Source organism: Plasmodium malariae (genome assembly GCF_900090045.1).
Source record: "Plasmodium malariae genome assembly, chromosome: 6".
Classification (NCBI taxonomy): domain Eukaryota; phylum Apicomplexa; class Aconoidasida; order Haemosporida; family Plasmodiidae; genus Plasmodium; species Plasmodium malariae.
Window position 1 is genome coordinate 72,501 of NC_041780.1, and position 26,126 is coordinate 98,626.

Here is a 26,126-nt window from a genome sequence, read left to right on the forward strand (position 1 = left end):
TCTTCAATATATCTTTTAATAGTAGAAATAGATACGTTATCATATGATACAAATGAATATAGGTGGAAAGACGGAAGGTATTCCCTCTTTTCATCTTTGCAATATTTCGTTAACAAGTTAACACTAATTTTATATTTGTCCATCGGCATAAATACCTCATGCTTTTCGTATTCCCTTCCATATTCTGCCAGTCGTACGTGTAAATTAAGAAGTGTATATGTGTGTGAACAGTTGTACACAATGGCACGTACTCGCGTAATGATACATGAATCTGTGTAATGATGAATGCCACCGCCCCATGTAGACAAAATGAAAAAACAAAAAGGCATAGGCATAGATACAGGCATATAGATATAGGCATATAGATACAGGCATATAGATACAGGCATATAGACACAGGCATATAGACACAGGCATATAGACACAGGCATATAGATATAGGCATATAGATACAGGCATATAGACACAGGCATATAGATATAGGCATATAGATACAGGCATATAGACACAGGCATATAAACACAGGCATATAGACACAGGCATAGGCATATATGTTATACCGTTATTATTAATGTTGTACTCTACACATCTGCACGGAATGAGGTCTCCTGCCCGCAGCAGAAAGACGTCCTGCTTTATCAGCTACGTGAACGAAAACATACATATGTATGCATACATGTACGTGCGCATATATATATGAGCGTATGCACCTATGTATGCTGCTATGCACACATCGAAGTTGCAGTTTAGCGTTACTTCCTACACTCGAATATGCCGTCAGACATAGGTTGTGATACTTATTCAACGAGCAGGCAATATAGAACACACTTCAAGTATTGCTCATTTGGGAGAAGTAGTAGTATAATCGAGTCAATATATATGAATATTACTAAGTTGGTCGGTAAGAGCTCCCATTTTTTGTTCCTCAAGATAAAAATAAAATTAGAATTACATAAATAATTAAAATGGATATCATCTTTTTTATTTTTTATAAAATTCCTTGGTGACAGTATCTTTTCGGCTTCATCTATTTTGTTTAGACATTCGTTGTTCTATAAATGAGTAAAAATAATATAATTACGTTAAAAAAAAAAAAAAAAAAAAAAAAGACTAAATAAAAAGGTTAAGATAGTGCAGTGATGCTACAGTGCTGCAATTCTGCAATTCTTCAATTTGACAAAGACAAATTAATACAAACATGCACTCGCAATGATATGTATAGCTACAAGTTCTGCTGCGCAAATACGCACACCTGTTAGCGATTAACAGAAGGGGATCTGTCAAAATGTAATGTTCACCCCCACATATATATATACATGTACACATCTGTAACAAAAAAACAAAGGGGGGTGGTGGTGCATTTCCTCATTACTTGAGCTTCCTCTATTTCATAATAAAGGAATGTAAAGAGAACTAGCAACAGAGATAGGAGGACAAACAAAGACGTTACATAATGTGTGCTGATAATATCGCTATCTTCAAAAAATAATAAAATAAATTAAAATAAGTGAAATGGTTCTATATGGATCTATATATGGCTAGAAAAAGGTTGGGCCCTTTTTTCCTCGTAAACTATTTCCTTGACGCTATACCTTTTAGTAGTAATATTCCACTTAATAATGGGGCGAGGAAAAACGAAACCACGAGTACTTCAATCTTGAACAAATACTCAAATAAAAAATTTTTTTTTATTTTCTTTTTATACTCTTCCGTTAAATTCTTTAAAAAAAAAAAAAAAATACATACGTATATGTTTACATTTGAGCGTACATATTTTTACAATATGTGTACGTGTAAATGTGCATATAAAAATTGCTATTCATATCAGAACTGCGCCAGCAGAATGTAATTAACACTGGGTAACGGGTTAACACCTTATATGTTGTTAGAGCAAAGCTATAATGTGCGTTCATATAATATAAGACTTGACTCGTTTCGATTTAAAATAAAAAAAAAAAAAAAAATGTATCAACTTTTAAATGGTAAAACTGTGTACCTATTTACGCACATTAACACAACTCGCTATTTTTTTTTATTTTATTCTATTATTTCGTTATGCTGTTATTTTGTTTTACTATTACTTTGTTTTACTATTACTTTGTTTTACTATTACTTTGTTTTACTATTACTTTGTTTTACTATTACTCTATTACTCTGTTACTCTGTTACTTCATTATTTTAGTATTATTTAATTTTATTTTATATATAACTGCACGTGTAACATGGTAGCACACATGCATTGTAAGCGGGTGTAGGAATGGTCTTGTAGCACGTACGCACTTGCACATGCATACTGAGATAACACACGCATACGTACATGTTGTCTATACAAACAAACAATAGCATATTATACACGTTTACTCATTTCTCTCCATACATATATACAACTTAAAATGCGTCTTCATACCTGTAATTCTGCTTTTACAGTTTTGCAAAAATATGCATCATCTATTACCTCTATGTTTTTATTGATCTCATCATTCACCATATTTGACAAGTTTTTTTAAAAAAAAAAAAAAAAAAGCCAAAAAAAAAAGAAAAAAAAAAAAAAAAAAAAGAAAAAAAAAATGTAAAAAAAACAAAATATATGAAGATAAATAATAAAGGCTGAAATATTATTCACGTAATGATCTATATATGCACATCTTAACAGCTTTTCCGTTCAATCATTTTTTTAAAAGGGTAAAATTTTTTTTTTTTTTTTTTTTTCTAAAATGTGCAACGGAAAGTAAAATATGAAAATTTTTTTTATTTTTTCTTATGACTTACAAGTGAAGCTGTATTTATATAATTTTATTTCTCTCATGTCGACATTAGCATATAAGCATGTGTGCGTGTATACATAAAAGTAAGCATACGAACACGTGCAAATGTAACAGGGTGACAGCGTGAGAAAGGAATAATGCAAGAGGGTAAATATATTCATAGGTACAAACATGTAGGAAATACAATATAGTATTTTTTTCTGCTCATAATTTAAACGCGTGAGCATCTTTTTATTTAGCGATGAAAGAAACATATGTAAAGGCATATTCATTTTATATTCTTTCATTAACTGAAGCATTATATATATATATATATATATATATATATATATATACATATATATACATGTATATACATGTATATATTTACGTTTGTATTATCCCATTTTGTTACTTTTACTCGTTCTTTTTGTTTTCCTTGTTTTTCATCTTTTTCGTTTTTTATAAGCCTTTTACCTATTTACATATTTTGGCCATTTCATCTTGTTTTATGCCTCATACACAAAAAAAGGAACAGAACAGTATGTACAAGTACGTACATATGTACGTATGTGTTGGTGTATATATATGTATTATGTACGTACTATTTCTGCCCATTTTTTCTTTTGCTTCTCAACTAAGCTGTTGGCTAAATTCGCCCGTTCATAAATTAATTGACCAAATTCTTGCTTACAGTGTCTTTCATATTATTATATTACCAATTTTTTCTCGTTATAAAAATAATTAAAATAATGTTCTTAGAAAGAAATTCTGTTGTCACTTAGCAGTGATTGACTTTTTTTTTTTTTTTTTTTTTTTTTTTTTTGCCTAATATTAATGTGTTCATATTTTAAATTAAACCGCTGTTTTTATTGTTAAACTGTATTTCTTTTTAAGATGATAATGAGAAATAAATAATTCCTTCATAGGTCTTTTATTTTTGTGCTCAACCTACATATATATGTTCATACATACATGTATGCATATATATGTGCTTATGTACATAACGTACACTCCTATTTTTAATTGTCTCCTTGAGGTTTTCCATATTTACAAAGAGTATTGACAGTTATTATGAAACAAACCAGTAAAGTAAGCATATATATATGTGTACTTATGTGCTTGCTTATGTATGTGTGTAAATGTATTCATACTTACGAACAGCCTATAAGTGTGTGCACTTTTTATTGTACACACGTGTCCCAACTTACAAAATAGCCTGAACAGTGCAGGCTAAAGTATAGAATTTTTTTTTTTTTTTTTTTTTTTTTTTTTTATTTCTATACCCCATTTTATTTTAAGTACCCATTTTAGCTATTTGTGAATAATTCTTCCTTTTCTCAAAAATTTATTCTTTTAAAAGTTGTAAAATTAAACTTTAAATGTATTTCCGTGATCGTCAGTTACCCCATACGTATGTACACGTGTACACATATGCATATATACGTATGTACATGTATACACATATGCATATATACGTATGTAAATGTATACACATATGCATATATACACGTGGGTAGGTTTATGCTGCTTATTGCTACACTGTGGTTTAACATACCGTTGTGTATATTGTTTTTTTTTTTTTTTTTTTTTTTTTTTTCCCATTGCCCCCCCATTTCACCTTGCCTGTTCATTTTTTTGAAACATGAAAGAAGAAAATAAACATGAAGATGTTCAATTCCAGGTGTATGAACAATATCTGGGAGAGGACCAAAAAACAGATGATTATTATGACATCAACATGAACATTAATGATGAAAATATTTCAAATTTCGCGTCCATGAAATTTTCGAATCTTGAAAGGGAGTTCCAGATGATTTATAAATATCCTGCAAAAGATGGGTCCATATATAGCTCGAATGAAAATGAAACTGATTTGAAAAACGAGAATGAAATGAAGTCGGACATGAACATATCAGGTAGCTTTTACCAAGAGGAGAGGGATAACAAAAATAAATTCCATAATGCATGCACTAGTGCATGTACAAACGAATTTTCAAACGAGCTTCCAATTGAGTATCATGATATATTTTCGAATGATAATCCAAACAAATATGAGATCGAATGTCCTAACGGATTTTCAAGCTCCCGCACGGGAGATAACAACAAAGCAAAAACAAATTCCGTCGAAAAAAATTTGGAAAGTATCCAAGATGACACAGTTGTTAGAAACAGTAAACTGGTTGATGTGCATATGAGGCGGAGCGGTCTTGATGATGTAAATATGAAACGAAGTGAGATCCAGAATTGTCCCATCCCTAGAAAGGACAACACAACGAATAGAAGTATCGATTACAAGTACAGAAGTAACAATAGGGGGAGCTTTTTTCCCGGTGGAAATTCTTCAAAAAACACTGCTTACATTTGGTGGAAGGACAAGAAGCTTTCCTTTAGCTGGATGGGTTCTATGAAAAAGGAAGAAATAAAAAACTGCGTTTATAATTTTTGTATGAATATTGTTAATGATGAATTTTGTTTAATGCGCCTTGAAAAGTTAAGCGACAAAAATATATGTAAGGAGGATGAAAAAAATTTAAAAAAATTTAAAAATGGAAAAAATATCATTTCGTATTATAAAATTTGTGAGTCTTATGATTATGACGACCTAGGATATATACAAACAAATGAAGAGTATATGGTAAAAAGGAGAACTGAGATTAGCGAGATTAGTGAGATTAACAAGATTAGTGAGATTAACAAGATTAACGAGATTAACGAGATTAGCGAGATTAGCGAGATTAACGAGATTAGCGAGATTAACGAGATTAGCGAGATTAACGAGATTAACAGGATTAGCGAGATTAACGGGATTAACGAGATTAACGGGATTAGCGAGATTAACGGGATTAGCGAGATTAACGGGATTAGCGAGATTAACGGGATTAACAAAATTAACGGGATTAGCGAGATTAACGGGATTAACAAAATTAACGACAAGTTGGACCATCCGCTAAACTTTTCGGAAGCGTTAAGAGCAATAGAATATGCAAAGGAAGGAGGGAATTTACTGAAACACACAGTTTTTAATATACCCCATTTACGTTATATTTTTTTGAGTAAAAACTTAAAGTTCATTAAATGGTTTTCGACAAGGAAGTCAGATGAAGATTGCAAAATATATTTTAAGAACATAGATAGCTTGGAGTTAAATATTATTGATGAAAAATTATTTGAAAATTATAGAATGGATTTATTAAAAAAACTGTCTTTTTGTATTATTTATAATAATCAAAAAAAAAAAATTATCTTAACATGCAAATGTCTTCAAGAATTTAACTACTGGGTTATTGCTATCCGAGCTCTCATGTTTCATTCGAAGAAGTTGAAGATCAGTAGAAGGATGCTCTTGTCTCACCTGAGTGTGTTTGATGGGGGCCTATCCCACGAGAAGGCACCAAGTGTGGGCTCATGCCCTACGAACGCTGCTGATATTGACACATACCCTACCGTAGAACCGAATAAACTGTGTGAGCTTAAAAACCGCAGCAAAGAGGAAAAGAAAAGAAGGGAAACGTTGGAATCTTTGGAGAAATTTCACCTGTACAAGTTAATAAGTTTTCCCCACTACAATATTTATCAAATAAAGACAAAATTTTTTTTACTGAAAGAAAAGTTTTATAAGTACAGAATTTTAATTGAGGAGGAATTAGATGAATATAATTTCAATAATGATGACCTTCATAATAGTCAAGTTCAAAATGGGATTAATCAAATTAATCATAATAAAGATATGAATAATCAAGTGGCACATGAAAATGGTGTAAGGCTACTACGTTGTAATGAAAGCACTACAGGACGAAGCAATGATGATCATATCAATGATCATATAAATGTAGACTGTTTAAGTTGTTACTCCTGTGCAGGGAATACAAACCGATATGATGCAGTCCCTCCTGAAGGGTGTAGAATTAACGAGAATGTCAAATGGGAAAAGGGAAAGGATAATTGTAACAATGAAAAAAATAGAAGCAGTGAATTACCTTATCAGGAATATGACAAAATAAGTACAGAAGGAAACGGGTGTACAGTGGACAAAGCAATAACTGCACATGCACAAAATGGATACCCACGAAGTAGAGCTATCACTAAAAGTCAAGATATATGTATGTTAAATAAAGAAGGAATTCTAAATATGCATACAGGCAAGCTAGTAAATATAGTACCACATGAAATAGAGTACACCCGATCGCACACTTTAGAGGAGGACCAAGTAGAAGAGGACTCAGACGAATTTAAACTTCTACTCATTGTTAAGATATTCAACAGAATTGATGAAAAACTTAAACTTATACAGCATAGTATTATGCATGTTGTTAAGGCGTTAAAAAGGGAAGAGGAAGGGGAAAACTCAATGGAGGAAAAGGTTGAACAGGAGGATGACAATGGGGATGATAAAGAATCCGACGAAATGGATGATGAAACATTTGACGAAACGGAGGAGAGACAAAAGGAAGCACAATTTTTTTCGGTTGAGAATATTTTGAAATGCACCACGGATGTTTACAGAATGATAGAAAGTAAACTTACAAAAGGAGAAAACTGCACTAGTTCTCTAGGTTTTGCAAGTATAAATGCCCATATGGACAATATGATGAATGTTCACAATAAGGCCAATAAAAAAGACGAAATTTATGTAAACATTTTTGGAAAATGTGAAGTATACAAAAAGATTTTTAGTAACTCCCTTTCGAATATTAAAAATGGTATGTATAAAAATAATAAGTCTGAACAAACTGTAGAAGAGAAAAAAGAAGACTTAAGAGGAGTAGCGCACACACGAGAGGGGATGAATGGTGGTACCACAACTGCTGTAAGAACAATGGGAAGCAAAGGTAATGCCAAAAAAAATATATCCAGGAGGTTAATACAGAGTATCTTATTCGATATGTGGTTATGTGAAATGGAGTTAGGAAACATAGAAGATATATATGCCATCTACATTTACAATTCAAAAAAAAAAAAAAAAATTTTTACAAATCTTGACGCATCCAATTTTTTAAAGAATATATCACAGCAAGTATCTACCACATTTTCGAAATACGTAAAATTTTCAAATCCATCATAATTATATTTGTTAGTATTATTTTGTTGGGTCAATGTATAATATAATTTAGATACATTTACCTGATCACTAACGTTTTTAACCGAATTCCACACTCACTCCCATTCACATGATCCGTGTATATATTAGAAAAGACAAATCAACATGATATACTTTGTAAAAAAAGAGAAAGTAATGAAAGACTGCAGAAGTTGAAAGAAAAAAATGTTCATCATAAAAAAAAAAAGGGCAAAAAGGAATAAAAATGGAAAAAAAGATTACCAGTGGATATATACTAATATAATAGCATTAATTGAACATTACACGTAATGTGAACTTAATACATGTATTATCAAAAAGATATTAACAAAGTCAAGTAGTCATTAAAAAGGATGTTATTTAATAAATTAATGGAGCCACAATGGGGGAAAAATGATGAATGAACATTTGTTCTATCTTGCGCATACATGTGAACAACTTGGATGTACTTGAAAAATATTATAAGGGTCGCACTTTCCCCGTATCCGACATGTATACATAATGTGCGTATATGTGTGTATGTAAGCGTTTATATAAATATATATATATGAACATATATACACATGTGCACAAGTGCACTCTAGGATAGTTACAAAAATATACTGTCGCACGCGCACATACAAACGTTAACATATTCAAAAGAGATTATTAAGAGGATATAATTTGTATCATTTTTATGATTGAGTTTTGTGTAAAGAAGAAAAAAAGAAAAATATCATAGTAGGGTAACAAAACAAAAAGATATGCACATTTGTGCAGGCGCAAACAACACACACTGGCTGCTCAACTTGATATATATAACTTGTAAGTCTTGTCAAATTCGGCTACACATGAATTTATTTCCTTGTGCAAGTAATTTACGATATCGCCTTTATGATTAAACGTAAAAAAGAAAAGAGAATTGAATTTATGTAATTTGTTAAGTATTTTTTTTTTTTTTTTTTTTTTTTTTTTTTTCTTTCTCGATCATTTTGGGTTTCATCTACTCTTTCACCTTTTATTCGTGCCTTCCCCTTCCCCTCATTTTTAATTTTTTTTTTCCGCCCACTTTTTATTTCTTCCCCCTCATTTCTTTTTTTTTTTTCCCTTTTTTTTTTTTTTTTTTTCCTTCTGAACATAATTTCTTCTCCGACGTAGTGAAGTCTTCTTCCTCCTTGTGATTAGAAAGGGCTGTTGACTTCGAATCGATGCTTCCCAGATTTTTAAAACTATTTTTAAAACTATTTTCATTATTCTTATTTATAAAACTGTCCTTAAGAATATTCCCTAGCGCTTCTACCTGCACAATGCAGTTGTTGTTATCACGATTTTTTAGAGCATCTCTCAAATCTCCCAAAATTCCATTTTTATTATACTTACCATGGTTGTCATTGTTATTACTGTTACCACTGTTATCATCGATAATATTGTTAACAATCATATTAGAAGTAACTGCTGATATTCCCTCTTTGCTCATGTGGCAGTTATCTTTCCTATTATCAGAAGGAACTCCAAACTTGTCTACTATTCCCCTTTCTCCCGTAGAAACATCCTCCTCCATGTTCCTACAGTTAAGCGCGTCTGTTGTGGAGTCAACTCGACTAATTATACTCGTATTGTTAGCTACACTAATGTTGCTTCCTACGTTACTGCCAATGTTAATTCCTATGTTGCTTCCTATGTTAATTCCTATGTTGCTTCCTATAACGCCTCTGCTATCTATCACTCCATCGCTGCCTAACTGCGCAGCACCGCTAACACCCCTCAGCATATGCATTTCACCCTCCTCCTTTGTACCCACGGTGAAGATGTTTCCCTCCTTCGAGTTACTATCTACAATGGAGCATTCATTGACCCCTGTTTTGTTCTCTTCATTTTTGTTTCTCTTCAATCCTTTGGAGGATTTATGTATAACTTTATATGACTTGTACAGCTTTCGTATTTTTTTAATAAAACGAGCCAAATTAGAATCGCACTTGAGTATTAAATTATAGTATGATTTCATTAGCATATTCATATTTTGAGCAATGTCTATTAACTTTTTTTTATTTTTATTCTTACTCCTATCTATAATCATTATTTGTTCAATCGTCTCTGAAATACCGTTAATAATTAATGGAAGGGATGAACAACTGATGTCAAAAAGATTACAATTCTTCATTTTGTTTATCATACCTTGCTCACAATTATTCACAATAGGGATATGTTGTTCTTTCTCCTTGATTTTTTTTTCTATATTTATAACATTCATTTTATTATTTACATTTAAGTCGTTATTCTTTTTACTTAAATTTTCTATCATATTATTTATTTTATCCTGTTCATAATTCATGCTATTGGTGTTCTCATACCTGTTGCCATTTTTCAAGATGCATTTTGCGTCTTCAAGGATTTTTACCATGCATTTATTACTTCCATGGGAATTTCCACTTCTACTAACGCTACCATTATTATTATTATTACTATTACTTTTGCTATTACTTTTGCTATTACTTTTGCTATTACTTTTGCTATTACTTTTGCTATTACTTTTGCTATTACTTTTGCTATTACTTTTACTATTACTAATACTATTATTATTATTTTTATTATTTTTTTTTTTTTTTTTTTTTCACTTCTTTCCCCTTCAAATGAACCTTTCCCTTTTTTAATTCCCTTACATCGCTCTTCTCTTTCTGTTCTAGAGTCCTCCTACCATCCCTACTATTCGAATGTATCTTCGTCTTACTTATCTCTTTCATTACCTTTTCTTTGTTAACGTTTCCTAAACATATTTCTGTTTCTATCTCCACTGCAGAACTGCACAAGTTCAGTTCCCCCCTAGGCGATGAACTTACTCCCTTAGCACTAACCCCGTCCCTTGTAATATTCTTTTCATGTGTTAATATGCCATTTCCGTAGTACATCGAGTTCTTGTGTTTTCCTCTTTCTTCTTCATTCTTCGCTTCCTCTTTTGATTCCTCTTCTCTCCCTTTCCCCTGCTGCTCCCCATCTTGGGGTCCATTCTTTTCATTACCTTCTCCTTTTTCCTTATTACTTATTTGTCTTTCCTTAGACCCACTGCCACTACTCAACCTCTGCACCCAATCGAAATCCCTTTGTTCAAGCTTTCCTTCCTGGAGCGTATTTTTACATACATATGGACCATCCAGTTCATCCTTATTTACTAAATTATTTGTGCTTTTATATTCCACAAGACTACTTGTTACTACATTGTAATCCTTATTATTTTCAAAATCCTCAGTACTCATCCTTCAGCGTGTATGTTTTTGCTCTTCTTCCCCAGTACTAATACGATATGATATAACATAGAGCTATACGCGTACATGTATACTTGCACTACACATACAAAACGTACGTGCATTTACTTATACACATGTACCTATACGAATAACGCATTACACTTGTGCATACATATATTTTTTGCGTACTTACGCCATATGCACATTATGCATATTTCACGCTTCTCCTTTGAATGCCCTACTAAAAATTTTCGCTTCTTTCACTTAAACGATCTCGAAATTTCCATGAAAATGTTGTTTTGATTTGCGGTTACATAAGGCTAATCGGAAGTAATTATATATAACGTACGTAGGTAAATATACATATTAAACATACATAAAATCATACATATACATAAACAAACATATTTACATATATATGTACAATTGCATGCACAGTTCAGGTAAGCTCCTCAATATCGCAGTACCATAATTTTTAAATTCCCCAACTGCAACTTTTGCTTATTTTTTGTGCATTTTGCTTAATTTTTATACGTTTTGTTTATTTTTTGTGTATTTTGTGCATTTTGTGTATTCTGTTTATTTTGTGTATTCTGTTTATTTTGTGTATTTTGTTTATTTTGTGTATTTTGTTTATTTTGTGTATTTTGTTTATTTTGTGTATTTTGTTTATTTTGTGCATTTTGTGCATTTTGTGCATTTTGTGTATTTTGTTATTTTTTTTTTTTTTTTTTGTTTTTCATTTTTCACCCTTCATTTGGCATCCTGCATTTTTCATCTCTTACTTTTTATCGTAATAGCGTAACCGAGCACTTGAAAAAAAAGTATTAATAAAAGAAAAAAAAAAAAAAAAAAAAAAAATTATACATGCGCATATGCATTATGTTATACCCTCAATTTGACACTCCACTTAAAAAAAGTATATATACCACAACAGTATAAATAATTAAAAAAAAAAAAAAAAAAAAAAAGAGAAAATAAGAGATATAAATGGGAATGGAAAAATATAACACAATAATAAAAAAAAAAAAAAAAAAAAAAAAAGGAATAAAATTAGTGAAGCGTAAAAAGGAACGGTATTAATAGGAATACCCATATAAACTTGACAATTTTGGAGGCAGTTACTTGAGAAAGCTCCTTTTGGAAAAAGCCGAAATAAGTGTTTGTTATTGCTTCCTTTTTTTTTTTTTTTTTTTTGCTTCCTTAAAAGTGTAATTAGTACACATTTAGAGTTTCTCCTTTCGTACATTGTGTACATGTGGGCGTGTAGTATGTACATACATACATGCCCAGACACATACGATCCACGTATATTACGTACTGTTGGTGTTCCATTACCACATCCCTTTGATACAATTTAAAAAATAGTCAAGTTGTTATCTCTGTGAATCTTCAATATTCTTTGATATAAATTAACGTCCAGGTACTGATTACTAATTTTGGATGTACCAATACAATGATAATAAATTGGTCGATGTGCATACTTCTTTAAGGAATAAATATATTTCGTGCCTCTCCCTTTTTTTTTTATAATAAATGGGAAATAAAAAGTAATCATCTGACCAGGTGATAAACCAGCATCCTTATGTTGTAACTTTAAATATACGGAATGGTCCGAGGTAAACATTATTTTTGCCTTTTTTATTTTTTCATTATTCCTGACCTTGACAAATATTATTTTATCCTGTGTTTTGTCCTCCACTTTTTGCATCCTCTCTTCATCCTTTTCCATTTCTTGATCCGCTGTTTCTCTCTTCCCCTCTTCTTTGCCCCCCCTTTTTTGTTTTTCCAAGCACATGGGTAGTTCCCCCTCAATCCATTTCACTTTACTCAGTTTGCATTTTCTTCTTATCCTTGTAAACATTTTATCAGTGTAATCTCTTGTCACGTATATAAAGTTCTCCACAACTTTATTATTTTCTTTTTTTATCATCTTTTTATAAACAACGGTCCACTGACAGGATGAAAAGAAATTTTTTTTTTTTTTTTTTATGCGCTCATTATAAATATCATGTATAAAATTAGTTATATGCTTGTTCTGTCCAATAGCATATAAATGTATATCGTTATTTCTATCAATTACAATTCCTTCATCCACGTTTATGATATAATTAACGTAGTTTAACTTAAACAGAGAAATGTACTTCTCCTTGAAGGTGAAGAAGTCAGGTGTGTTTATCACTTGTTGACTGACCTGGTCAGGTGTGTTTATCACTTGTTGGCTGACCTGGTCAGGCGTTTTAGCCACTTGTTGGCTGACCTGTTCAGGTGTTTTAGCCACTTGTTGGCTGACCTGGTCAGGCGTTTTAGCCACTTGTTGGCTGACCTGGTCAGGCGTTTTAGCCACTTGTTGGCTGACCTGGTCAGGTGCTTTAGCCACTTGTTGGTTGACCTGGTCAGGTGTGTTTATCACTTGTTGACTGACCTGGTCAACTGGTTTATCTTTTGCACTCACCTGAATAGCTTTCTCACCTGTTTTCGAGTATCCACCCAAAAAATAATACTTGAGCATCATGTGCATGTTAACATTTCCGTAGAGACAGAGCCCCCTGGTTTCTCTCTTATTGTAGTTGTCAATATTTTCATTTCTCATAAAATTTCTAATATCACTTTTATTGTGCATGCATAAGGGAAAGAGGAATTTGGATAACTGCTTCTCTGAGAAGGAGGACAAGAAGAACGTCTGGTCTTTTATGTTATCATGGCTAACAATTAATTTGTACCTTTTTCCTTCTTTCTGTAACATCTTCTCCTGCTGCTTACCCTTCTTCCCCGTTTGCTTCTTCACCTTATGCTCCATTTCTCCTTCGTCTTTATCATATACATACGGAAAGTCATTGTTAAAAACGTTGTTCGCATTGAACGAATCGTTTGTGCTTATCATAGCATAATGACCAGTTGAAATGTAATCATAATTGAAAGGTGTTACTCTTTGTTTATATAAACTTCTTATAACACTTAAGAAATACTTATATTTTATTTTTTTATTACACATAATGTCCGGATTAGGTATTTTCCCCTCTGAGTAACTCCTTAGCATGGGTATCAACACCTTTTTAAAATACTCCTCATTGATGTTAATAACAAATAAATTTCTATCTCTCTTTCCACAAATGCTTCTTGCATACCTTAAGTCATTCTTACTACAGTCATAATTATTGTAATTCAAAAAGAAATTATCAACGTAAAATTTTTTTTTCTCTAGTAAAAGCAAAGCCATCAGCGAGTCAACCCCTCCACTAAGCATGTGTGCTATTCTAGGATATGGGTGTATTTTCATACTGTTCTTTAATGTATAATAAATGGGCATACTATTACTCAAACGTGAAGGAATAACCTCATATTGTCCCTTCAGCTTATCACTGATGGAACAGTCTACCTTGCTGCGGGGGGTAAATGCCCGACACAGCTCCTCACTACTGCTGTTGTTACTGCCGCTGCTTCTTATACTGCCGCTGCTTCTTCTACTGCAGCTGCTTCTTCTACTGCCGCTGCTTCTTATACTGCCGCTGCTATTACTACCATTTCCCATCTTAGCACCATCCCCGCTTAAAAAAAAATTGCTTATATATTTATATACATAATCGACAACATGTTCTGTGTTAAAATGTATTGTAAACATGTTTTTCAAATTATCTGCAATTTTTTTAATATTCATTTTTAGAAAAAAATTTAGGTCAACTCTTTGTATGCCTTTTAATATGCAATGAAGGAAGCAGCACAACACTAGATTGTCGCTAAACCCGTCTATGGTAATAAAATATCTATTTTTTGTTGAAAAACTGCATTTACTAATGAATTCCTGAACATCCTTATTGTCATTATTATGTTCATTGATGATGTCCATTAAGATAGATGAAGCCTCCACCTTCTCTTCCTCCCCTTCTGCACGTGTATCATTATTTGCTTTCTCTTCATTATCATGCAGCGAGTCCCCAACGGTGCGTAAATGCTTGACGTTTACTAGATTGCCTTCCTTATCTTTCCTGTTCCATTTCCTTTTCTTTTTTTTTACTATATCTATTGCTAAATACACATTGGAGTTACACCTGTTTATATATTTATAATAAACAGAATCTCTCACTTGATTGATGTAAAATCTTTTTTTTTCTTTTGTAAAGGCTCTTATATTCTTATTAGTAAATTTTTTTTTTTTGGTTAGTGGTAAATAGTTATATTTACAGGTCTCAATATTTTCCCTTATTAGGTATTTTATTTTATCTTCTCTTTCATTTAATTTATTTAAATCTTCATAAAGCCGTTGGATGTTTTTTATGTAATTCACTTTACTCCCTAGTATGTCTAGCAATGTTTCATTGCAAGTTGACTTATCATATTTGGTATCACTTCCATGTAATTTACTACGACAGAATACCTTTCTTTGTAATCTATTACAACCTTTTATACTTCCTTTACACGTGTTATTACTTATGTAATGCTGCAAGCTCAGTCGACTGTTACTAGTACATACATTTTTTTTATTGTTAACTAGTGGTAAGTACAATGTAATAACACATATAAGCAATGGGAGAAACATGAAAAAGGAACAAAGTTTAAACATCTACATCCTTTCTATTTTTTTCTCACACATGCGTACATACGTAGGTAAATATAAATATATACATATGTATATACATGTAAGTACATATATAAATACGTAAATATATGTAGTGTGTGATCTACATTTTGCCTCAATTACATCATTTGGCATTTTCTGCATTTGTGTTAATTCTTCACTTTAGGCAAATAAAAAATATTTATTTTGACAACTACACGATTGAGCCGGAGGGAAGTCCCTATGGCTATGTCAACTGATGGTATTAAAAAAAAAAAAAAAGGAAAACAATGTAGTATATGGTATATATAAAACAAAAGCCCATATATATATATATGTAAATGAATATATACATAAATAAAAATATCTATCTATATCTATATCTATATCTATATCTATATATATATATATATATATATATGCATATGTATGCACTGACGTATGGGACGTTGTGCCCCCTCCGCATGCGCGAATAAGCGTTGGCTTAACTCCCACTATTTACATATAAAACTTCATTCTTAGTTGTCGTTTTTTTTTTTTTTCTTTTTTTTTTTTTTTTCATTCATTTGCTTCGTTTCTCCTTAAGTGCAAATCCCTTTGTTATCTATAAGTTGACTGTGAAATTGTTTGTCGACATTTTTATTCCTTTTTTCTGAAGCACTAATGTTGCAAAAAAAAAAAAAAAAAAAAAAAAAAAAAAAAAAAAACCTGACCCGTAAATGCAAACTATGTCCGTTTTAAATTATTTTGTTTTAAATTATTTTGTTTTAAATTATTTTGTTTTAAATTATTTTGTTTTAAATTATTTTGTTTTAAATTATTTTGTTTTATTTTATTTTGTTGTATTTTATTTTGTTGTATTTTATTTTGTTGTTTTATTTATTTATTTATTTATTTTTTTTTTTTGCACACATAATTGCTAACGTCAATCTAAAGAGATAGTCTTCCTGTTCTTCTTAAAGGAGATATATAAGTCAAGGGGGCCATATCAAAATTTCATAGAAAGACGAATGAGAATAGTCTGTTAAGATTCCACTTGTATAAGGACAAACGTCAGCTAAATAGTAAACACCCAATCATTAAGCAATAACAACAGACAACATATATTTTGTTAAAAACAATATAAAAAAGTGCAAACATTTTTCTCTGTGCATTTAAATTTTACAAACAACGGGTATTTACATAAAAGTATAAATATCATTCGTTTAAGGTTTGCTTCATACATTTTTATAATAAAATACATAGTGTGAAAAGAGCTAACGCAATATATCCATCTCGTCCCTTGCTACATAATAAGGTTAGTATTATAATGGCATACAGAGGAAATAATAAAACCAAGCAATGTGATGTAAAACAGGACGAAATGGACATTAAATAATACAACTGTGTCTCATTTTTACGCAAAGAGGACTGCTAAAAAATACAGTGAGCCTTTTGCCGTCTTTTATTTTATTTTTTACTTTATTTTTTACTCAATTTTTTACTCAATTTTTTACTCAATTTTTTACTCAATTTTTTACTTTATTTTTTATTTTATTTTTTACTCTGTTTTTTACACAATTTTTTACTCAATTTTTTACTCAATTTTTTACTCAATTTTTTACTCAATTTTTTACTTTATTTTTCACTCAATTTTTCATTCAATTTTTTACTCAATTTTTTACTCAATTTTTTACTTTATTTTTCACTCTATTTTATTTTAATCGGAGTGCCCTCTATACAAGGAATGTAACTCTCAAAAGGAGGCGCTGTAACATTGTTATAACGAAAATATTTTCAAAGTAATTTTATGAATTTTCAAAATTAATCCGAACTTCAAATAATAAAAAAAAGAAAAGAAAAGAAAAGAAAACAAAAGGGAATAAACGTAAAAAGAAAATAAATAAGTGAAATGGTAAAATTTGAAGGAAGGCACGTAAACATGAATATGTTCGTGCATATACAGCACAGATGAAGGAGTAGTGCCGTAAAAAATGCAAATGACAAAAATGATGAGAAATAAAAAAGTGTGTGTATGACTCACGCACACGTGAATAGATTCCTACTATAAAACATAATATGAAATAAAATAAAATACAAACATATAATTAAAAAAGAAGGAAAAAAAAAAAAAAAAAAAAAAAAAAAAGACAAAATGACTAATTCTTTTTTGAATAAAAAAGGAATATACAAGGAATACCTACACGTGTTATGTAGGTAATTGATAAATAACATTTTTATAATTAAATAATATTAAAAAGAAAAAGAAAAAAAAAAAAAAAAAAAAAGGCATAAAAATCTAGAAGAAAAATTATTATTTCCTACCATTCGAACTCGTAAAAAAAAAAAAAAAAAAAAAAAAAAAAAATTTAACAATGGTGGTGTTTTCATTATTTAAATATTTAAAAATTTATTTTAAAAAAAATTTGCGGATCTGGTTGGGGGTGTACGTACACCCGTTCTGGCAGTGCGTATACTTGACGTGCACTTACTTGTAAGCATGCGTACTTGAGTGTATTCATTGGAGTGTACTTACTTGTATTGTATTTCATTGGAATGTACTTACTTGTAGTGTATTTCATTGGAGGGTACGTACTTGTATTGTATTTCATTGGAGTGTACTTACTTGTAGTGTATTTCATTGGAGGGTACGTACTTGTATTGTATTTCATTGGAGTGTACTTACTTGTAGTGTATTTCGTTGGAGGGTACCTTCTTGCACTGTTAGTACCCCCAATTCAAACAAACTAACACGATGTTCAAAATTTTCTATAGAAAATAATACATAAAAAGGATAATCATCGTACCTTAGTTGTTAGTGTTACCCAAAACAACTTTCACAGCTATACTCAAGATACAAATAACCATCCTCATCCTTATACATTTCATATAATTCTTGCATTAACAAACCTGTTTTGGGAATAATATTATTAACAAACAAATATATAGTTTTCTCTCGAAACATTTTCATGTTACTTCCATAAGCACTCTGATTTATATGCTGATGAAGAATAAACTTAAATTCCCCTACCAACATATTCATAGGCACAAGAAATTTTTTTTTTTCTATTTCGGGTAAGTTTGATCTACTAGCTTTTTCACATACCACTGGAATTCTGTTGGGATATTTTGCTCTAATTTTGTGTGTCTCTGCTACTCTATTTTCAAACGGCACTTCTTCTTTTAGTGAAGGCATTTTATATATATATATATATATATATATATATAAAAATAAAATAAAATAAATAAAAATGGAAGGAACGGTACAGAGAAAAAAGATAAAAAAAGTATAGAGAGAAGAGAGAAGAGAAAAGAGAAAAGAGAAATGTAAAAAAAAAAAAAAAAATAAAAAAAAAATATTTACACACGCGAAACAATGTACTGCACACCTTATCACAAGAGTACAGAATTGCAAAAAAATAAAATAAATACGTTGTAATAATACACGTATGCTATTCTTATATTTTCACTGGAAGGAGAAAGAAATGTTAACTAATGATAATTATTCCTCCTATTACTCTTTCAAAATTGTGCGAAAATATATCAACAAAAAAATTTTATTTAAAATGTTCAAAAATTGAATCGTCTACTTGACGATTTGTTCCAGTTTGGCATACATACCCAGGAGTCCACATACCTGCATCCGTACATGTAATTGACAGTACATATGCATACACATATATGTATTTGTATTTGTATTTGTATTTGTATTTGTATTTGTATTTGTATTTGTATTTGTGCTTGTATTTGTGCTTGTATTTGTGCTTGTGCGCGTGTACAAAATACCTTAACCCTCACAATAACGCAATCCCAAATTTGCAATTCTCTATGCAAAAAAAAAAAAAAAAAAAAAAAAACCTTTCCTTTCTCCTTGTATATTTGACTTATTTCTTTTACTTTATCACTTACAAAAAAAAAAAAAAAAAAAAAAAAAAAAATTGTAGCATATATAAAAAATAAAACGCGCTAGAATAAAGTACATATTCACATTTTACATATAAAAATTATTCTTATTAATTATTACATGCCAGAAAAAATTCTATGTTCTGCTATTTCTATGCAGTGTATAACTCTCCTGTATTGCTCGTAGAATGACTGTAGTGCTTTTGTTTGCTCGTTTGCGTATATACACACACATATGTGTGTGTGTATGTATGTATGTATGGGCCTACAAATGTGCGTACGTATGGGAGTACAACTGTGCATATGTTTGTATGTACGATCTCTTGCTTATCCACTCACAAAAATTGAGCTGCCGTTTTATCAACACTTGTTTGTGCTACTCTAAATAGGAGTTTTTTTATTTTTTTGTTATTTTATTTTTTTGTTATTTTGTTATTTTGTTTTTTTGTTATTTTGTTTTTTTGTTATTTTGTTATTTTGTATTTTTGTATTTTTGTTATTTTGTTATTTTGTTATTTTGTATTTTTGTATTTTTGTTATTTTGTTATTTTGTTATTATTTTTTTTTTTTTTTTTTTTTTTTTTTTCTTCTTTATGTTGTTTATAATTTTAGAATACCCATAGAACTTTTTAAACATATTATATGAAAAATATTAATGCTGTACCGCAGTATTTTTACGTTGCAACTGTTATATATGTTACTATAACATGTTCATAAAAGTAAAATAAAAGAAGTAAACGAAGTGAGTAAACGAATAAATGAGCAAACAGATAAATGAATAAACGAATAAATGAGTAAACGAATAAATGAGAAAACGAATAAATGAGTAAACGAATAAATGAGTAAACGAATAAATGAGTAAACGAATAAATGAATAAACGAATAAATGAGCAAATAAATAAACAAAAAAATGAACAAGTAAAAAAATATATAATAGGTTATATATATAGCATAAATTTTTTTTTTTTTTATATCCTATTTTTCCTTTTGGCCTTAATTTAAAACTAACATTTTATTAAAGAAATAAATTGTGCGTGCGTTCAAAAATCCAAATACAAAAAAATTATTTAAAAAAAATTAAATACACAATGCACAGCGTCCACTATACATAGCGAACGGCATTCTATAATTATGTGTTTAATGGAATTTTTTTTTTCAAAATATTGAACAAATTAGTCTTTACCAGTTCATGTATATGTACATATATACGTATTTGTATTATATGCATTGGTATATGTATATATTTGCAACATATATTTTTAAAAAAGAAATAAAAATTTTTAATGTTAAATATTTACCGAATTTTTTTTTTTTTTTTTTGTGCAAAAAAAATAAAGCAAATAACGTCCGTTTGTACGTTCTGTACGTTCTGTTCGTTCTGTTCGTTCTGTTCGTTCTTCTCGTTCTGCTCGTTCTTTTCCTTTTTTCATTTTTTATTTATATTTCGCAGGACTAATCAATAAACGTTTAGAAAAATAAAACATTGCAGTCATACATCCTTCACATATATATATATATGCATTTCCAATGCATATGCACATATATAATTATATATGTATATATTACCCATGTATACGCGTACACGTGAAATATTCAAAATTATAATAAATTTTTCAGCCGCATTGAAGAAAGTATGTATATATGTATATATTAATTTATGCATTCATGTTTATATAAGTTTTAAATTTTTTGTCCAGTGACTTATATATGTATAGCATTTTTAGCATTGTTCCTGCTCTGTCTTCTTTTTTTTTTTTTTTCCTTATTTTTACATATTATTTTTTATTACTCCATTTTTTATTACTCCATTTTTTGTTGAACATTTTTTATTACTTTCCTTTTTTGTTATTCACCATAAAATGGTTTCGTAGATATACGTTCATACATTTATGATTTATGTGTTTATATACTTAAGTTTTTGTGTATTTATTTATCCATTTATCTGTTTATATGTAATACTATCTACGCTTTTCTTTGCTTCAGTTTTTATGCACATATGTTAGCATTGTTGTGTTATACTACACATTACACGGAAAAAAAAAAAAAAAAAAAAAAAAAAGAATTTTCAGTAGAAATAAAATATATATAGTATGAAAACATCAGGGAGTTTAAGCACTCCTATGGGTCAACTACGATGAGAATTATTCAAATAATAAGTACAATGATAAACACAGGGGAAGGGAACAGAGAAAGAAAATTCAATAAATTAAAAAAACTCAATAAATTAAAAAAACTCAATAAATTAAAGAAATTTAATAAATTAAAAAAACTCAATAAATTAAAAAAATTGAAACAAATGAATATATTAAAACAGCATAACCTCATAAAATCGCATAACACAAGGTAAAACATTTTTTATTTTTGTTTTACCTTCTCCACGACTGCACAAAACAACAAAACATTTTTTGGGATAAGCGCAATGTCTTTGTAATTTTTAATTTTTCCGCATATACGTATGTATGTATGTATATATATATATATATATATATATACATATATATATGTGCGCATTCATATTTGCACGGATACATATATATATATATGTGCGCATTCATATTTCCATGGATACATATGTACATGTACGCGTATATATATATATATATATATGCTCATTTTTTTTTGTTTATACTTATACATTACTAATATAAAAGGGAAACACATATTCAACTTTTTGCTAATACATTGTATATGCACAGGTACAAAATTTACACAAAACAAAAACAAACATGTTCGTTTTTCATAATATGACTGAAGGTGATATGCTTCTAAAATTAGTTGGTCATATCACCTGGAGCTCCTGTTCTTTTCTTTCTTACATATTTTTTTTTCTTTTTTTTTTTCATTTTTAATTTCTTAAAACCCTTTTTAATGTGCTTCTTCACCATCTGTTTTGTTTCTCCTGAAAAAGAGGTGTGCATAAACAAGTACGTCTAAATTGGCTTGTAACGAATGCACATGTACATCCACATGCACGTGTGTGTATGTGTGTGTGTATGAACAACCGCTTTGTTGCCTATTCCCCTAATGTGGAAGAGCTGTCTATAGGGACATATGAGCTGCACACTCTACTCACTAAAACGCATATTAGTATTACGCAAATGCATATATATATACATATATATATACATATATATATATATGTAGACATATGCAAACACAAAGTAAAAACACTCTAATACACCTCTATGCAGGGATTTATATACATTTTATTTTTACAATTGTGTGCTCACCCTCTGCCTTATATTTTTCCTTATGATCAAGCACCCTCTGAACGATAACTTTCCTGTCCTGTTCAGAATTTTTTGAACATTTTGAAAAAAAAAGAAAAGAAATTGTGCAAAATAAGGAAAACTAATACAAAATAAAAAAAAAAAAAAAAAAAAAGTATTGCACACAATGTACTAAACAACTCCTGTTTTCTTTTTCTTTTTTTTTCTTTTTTATTATTTAAAATGTAAAGTGCTTACATTTATTTCTTTTCCATTGAACATCTCAATAGCCTTTTTAACGGAGCTTCTGTTCTTAAAGAGAACAAAACATACCCCCTGAATGAAGACAAAAAAAAAAAATAAAAAAAAAAAAAAGAAAAACAAAATGAATAGTAATGAATACGGTTTAGAATTTTATAAGCACTCTCACATGAATATTGCCTTCCCACTTTTCAGCAGAGTAATTAGCGCGAAAAGATCTTCGCGTTTTTCATTTTTGTGCCTGTTCTTTATATGAAAGAGTGGTCTACAAATGCAGTTAGTAGCTTTTTCTTTTATTTAATTTTTTTTATTTTCCTTTTTTTCATTCTCCTTACCGTCGAACAACTTGTCTTCTCGTCTCGTAGTATTCGAATTCCTAGGGAAGAAAAAAAAAAGGAATAAAAAAAAAAGAAAAAAAAAAGATAAAAAAAAAGAAAACAAAAAAAGAAATAAAAAAAAAAAGAAAAAAAAGGTGAATAAATGCAGATTAAGCCAAATACATCCAAACAAGTACAGATAAAGCCAAATACATCCAAACAAGTACATATAAAGCCAAATACATCCAAACAGGTACAGATAAAGCCAAATAAATCCAAATCAACACAATGCAAGTCTATGTGAGAGGGTACGTTATACTCCTCCGCTTTTATAAAAAGAAAAATGCAAAATTGAAAAGGTACCTTTAATCTCATCTATTTCCTTCATTACTTCATATAAATCCCTTTCGTTTAATTTTTTATGTAAATTTTTTATACATACAGACTTTTTCCTGTTAAAAAAATTTTCATCCCCCAGCTTGGTAATTCTTATTACATAACCTTCATATACAGTCCCCTATGAAGAGAATAAAAAAAATTTTAAACTGTAATCCACAGCGTGAACGTTTCGGTGCATATACCATGCAAGTCGCACTTGTGTATACACTTCATTATATGCACAATGACATACACGAACTAATACTTTCCTTATATTTATATTAAATGGGAGAAAAAAAAAAAATAAATAAATAAAATGCAGTTAAAGAATATGAACACTTTACACTTTTTTCCAAAAGCATATGGACATCCTCTTTATTCTTCAACGTTATTAATGCATTCATGTTATCTTTAGCATCCTAATTGAATTTAAAAGAACAAAGAATTAAATCAGGTATTTTTTTTTTTTTTCCCTTGCCTTTTTTCCCCTTGTTATTTTACACAGAAAACGGGGAAAATAACATACAAAATGCAATCCCATAATTATATATCTTCTTTGTAATTTTTTTTTTTTTTTTATTTTTTTTACAGTAAACTTCTTCAATATAACACCTAACTTCTTTTTATTAACGTACTTTTCATCTATCGGCTGAGAACGAAACCTCACCTATATGAATGGGACACGTATACACATGTATACGCGCATATAAACACGTATGCACAAACATATACACAAACATATACACACATGCACAACGTCCACGATACAAACGAGCATATGAAGGTACCGCTTCTACAGTAGATTTTTTAACATTCAAAATTTTTAGCAATTTTGACGGCCTCATATTCCTCAAAGGGAGGTTACCAACAAAAACAGTTCTTTTATTTCTTTCTAAAAGGAAAAAAATTCAAAAATGGACAAAAATGGACAAAAATGGACAAAAATGAAAAAAAAAATATAAAATATTACAATGAGTGAAAATATGAGCAGCACATATATTTATACAATAGGGTAAAAACGTATGCAGAGGGGGGGGGAGTACTAAGCTCTAACAGTTTTACATATGCATAAAATATATATATTACATCAAACGCGTTTAGATAAGAACACACATATTACATATTACATACTATATTTTGTAGATCTTATTACCATCGTTATTGATATTAACTTTCACCAGGGACTTGTTCTTTTCTAGGTCTGTGCGCACAGACTCTTTGCCTTCTATTTTCTTTGTACTCTTTTCTTTATCTAAAAATATTATTTACGCAAGATTATGAAATAAACATTGTATCTTTTTCTTTGTGTTTATGAACATGTTGTTCGGCTTTACATCAACAACCGGGAGAGTGTTTAGCTCATAATATGCCCCAACATGCAAACAGATATACACATATGTATATATATATATATATGTATATGTATATATATATATATATATATATATATATATATATATGTATACATGTATACATGTCCATACAAACGTGAAAAAGAACAAGCGCATATGCACATTTGCCGTGACGCAGTTAACTGTGTTGACTCACCTTCCTTTGGCAAAACGAGCGATTTGTTTTTGTTCAAAAAATCAACAACAGAGCTAATTTGTTTTATTAATGTGTGCTCCTTCTTATCTGAACTTAGCTGCTCTAATATTTTTGAAACTGCTTTTTTATTTTCTTCTTGTCCTCTTAAATTCTCATTTGCACAAGCGTTGTTACGACTCTCTTCATAATATAGTGCACTAGCATTTTTCTTTTCTTTTGATGCATTCAATTTGTTCACTTTTATGTGAGCATTATATGTTTGGTATTTTTCGTTTCTTGTTTTGCTGCTCGCTTTGCTGCTCGCTTTGCTGCTCGCTTTGCTTCCCGTTTCGCTTTTTTTTTTTTTTTTTTTTTATCGTTCTTATGTGTTTCCTTTCGTACCTTACTTTCATCCGTTAATTCTTTTTTTTCCTTTCTGCGTTTCATCTTTTTACATATATTTTCATAATTGTTCGTATTTTTTAATCTTTTTTAAACTTTCTCTTTTTTTTTTTTTAAATTACAGAAATTATGTACATGTACATGACAACAGCATGAAACTACATATGTTTGCAGGATTAGCAGTTTATAGCTACGATTTTTCTGAATTCATATTTGTGAATCGTACTTACATATACATACATAATGTATATTGCGTACATGGGAGGGATATGCATATATATATATATATATATATATATATATATATATATATATATATATATATATATATATATATATATTATATATTATATATATATTATATTTATATTTATATATATATTTATATTTATATTTATATACAGTACGACTGGAAAGATGTAATGTTTGCACAAAGAAAGATACGAATGTACTTCGCTTTGTATGTTACAACTATGTTAATCATGGAACGGAGCTATTACAATATTCTAGGCACTTTGTTTATTTTTTATTTTTTCCTCTTTACTTTATA

At 29.7% G+C, this 26,126-nt stretch overlaps 6 protein-coding genes across 6 annotated transcripts in view; 1 reads left to right on the forward strand and 5 right to left on the reverse strand.

Moving 5' to 3' along the window:
- Positions 1–2,488, reverse strand: part of PmUG01_06010900 (conserved Plasmodium protein, unknown function) — a gene marked incomplete at both ends in the record, with an annotated part of 9,639 nt that extends 7,151 nt beyond the window's left edge. Inside the window, 6 exons of the mRNA XM_029003672.1 lie at positions 1–184; positions 561–642; positions 891–1,052; positions 1,373–1,476; positions 1,593–1,719; positions 2,408–2,488. The exon at positions 1–184 is cut by the window's left edge and continues 135 nt beyond it. Of these exons, the coding sequence (XP_028859768.1) occupies positions 1–184; positions 561–642; positions 891–1,052; positions 1,373–1,476; positions 1,593–1,719; positions 2,408–2,488 (740 nt within the window). The remainder of the gene's footprint in view (positions 185–560; positions 643–890; positions 1,053–1,372; positions 1,477–1,592; positions 1,720–2,407) is intronic.
- Positions 2,489–4,389: 1,901 nt separating this feature from the next.
- On the forward strand, positions 4,390–7,809 carry PmUG01_06011000 (conserved Plasmodium protein, unknown function; the record flags this gene model as incomplete). The annotated part of the gene is made up of 1 exon (XM_029003673.1): positions 4,390–7,809. One exon carries the CDS (start codon positions 4,390–4,392, stop codon positions 7,807–7,809), a length of 3,420 nt encoding a protein of 1,139 aa, XP_028859769.1.
- Positions 7,810–8,875: 1,066 nt separating this feature from the next.
- PmUG01_06011100 (conserved Plasmodium protein, unknown function) lies at positions 8,876–11,054 on the reverse strand (the record flags this gene model as incomplete). Its single annotated transcript, XM_029003674.1, is given in 2 exon segments — positions 8,876–10,399; positions 10,413–11,054. 2 exon segments carry the CDS (start codon positions 11,052–11,054, stop codon positions 8,876–8,878), a joined length of 2,166 nt encoding a protein of 721 aa, XP_028859770.1.
- A 1,348-nt stretch (positions 11,055–12,402) lies between these two features.
- Positions 12,403–15,582, reverse strand: PmUG01_06011200 (tRNA methyltransferase, putative; the record flags this gene model as incomplete). The annotated part of the gene is made up of 1 exon (XM_029003675.1): positions 12,403–15,582. The coding sequence occupies one exon, from the start codon at positions 15,580–15,582 to the stop codon at positions 12,403–12,405; it is 3,180 nt and encodes a 1,059-aa protein (XP_028859771.1).
- A 2,818-nt stretch (positions 15,583–18,400) lies between these two features.
- On the reverse strand, positions 18,401–18,775 carry ATG8 (autophagy-related protein 8, putative; the record flags this gene model as incomplete). Its single annotated transcript, XM_029003676.1, has 1 exon — positions 18,401–18,775. One exon carries the CDS (start codon positions 18,773–18,775, stop codon positions 18,401–18,403), a length of 375 nt encoding a protein of 124 aa, XP_028859772.1.
- Positions 18,776–22,677: 3,902 nt separating this feature from the next.
- On the reverse strand, positions 22,678–25,587 carry RBM34 (RNA-binding protein 34, putative; the record flags this gene model as incomplete). The annotated part of the gene is made up of 10 exons (XM_029003678.1): positions 22,678–22,770; positions 22,950–23,027; positions 23,288–23,328; positions 23,633–23,786; positions 23,992–24,066; positions 24,237–24,314; positions 24,436–24,539; positions 24,801–24,899; positions 25,196–25,527; positions 25,577–25,587. 10 exons carry the CDS (start codon positions 25,585–25,587, stop codon positions 22,678–22,680), a joined length of 1,065 nt encoding a protein of 354 aa, XP_028859773.1.
- Between the last annotated feature and the right edge of the window lie 539 nt (positions 25,588–26,126).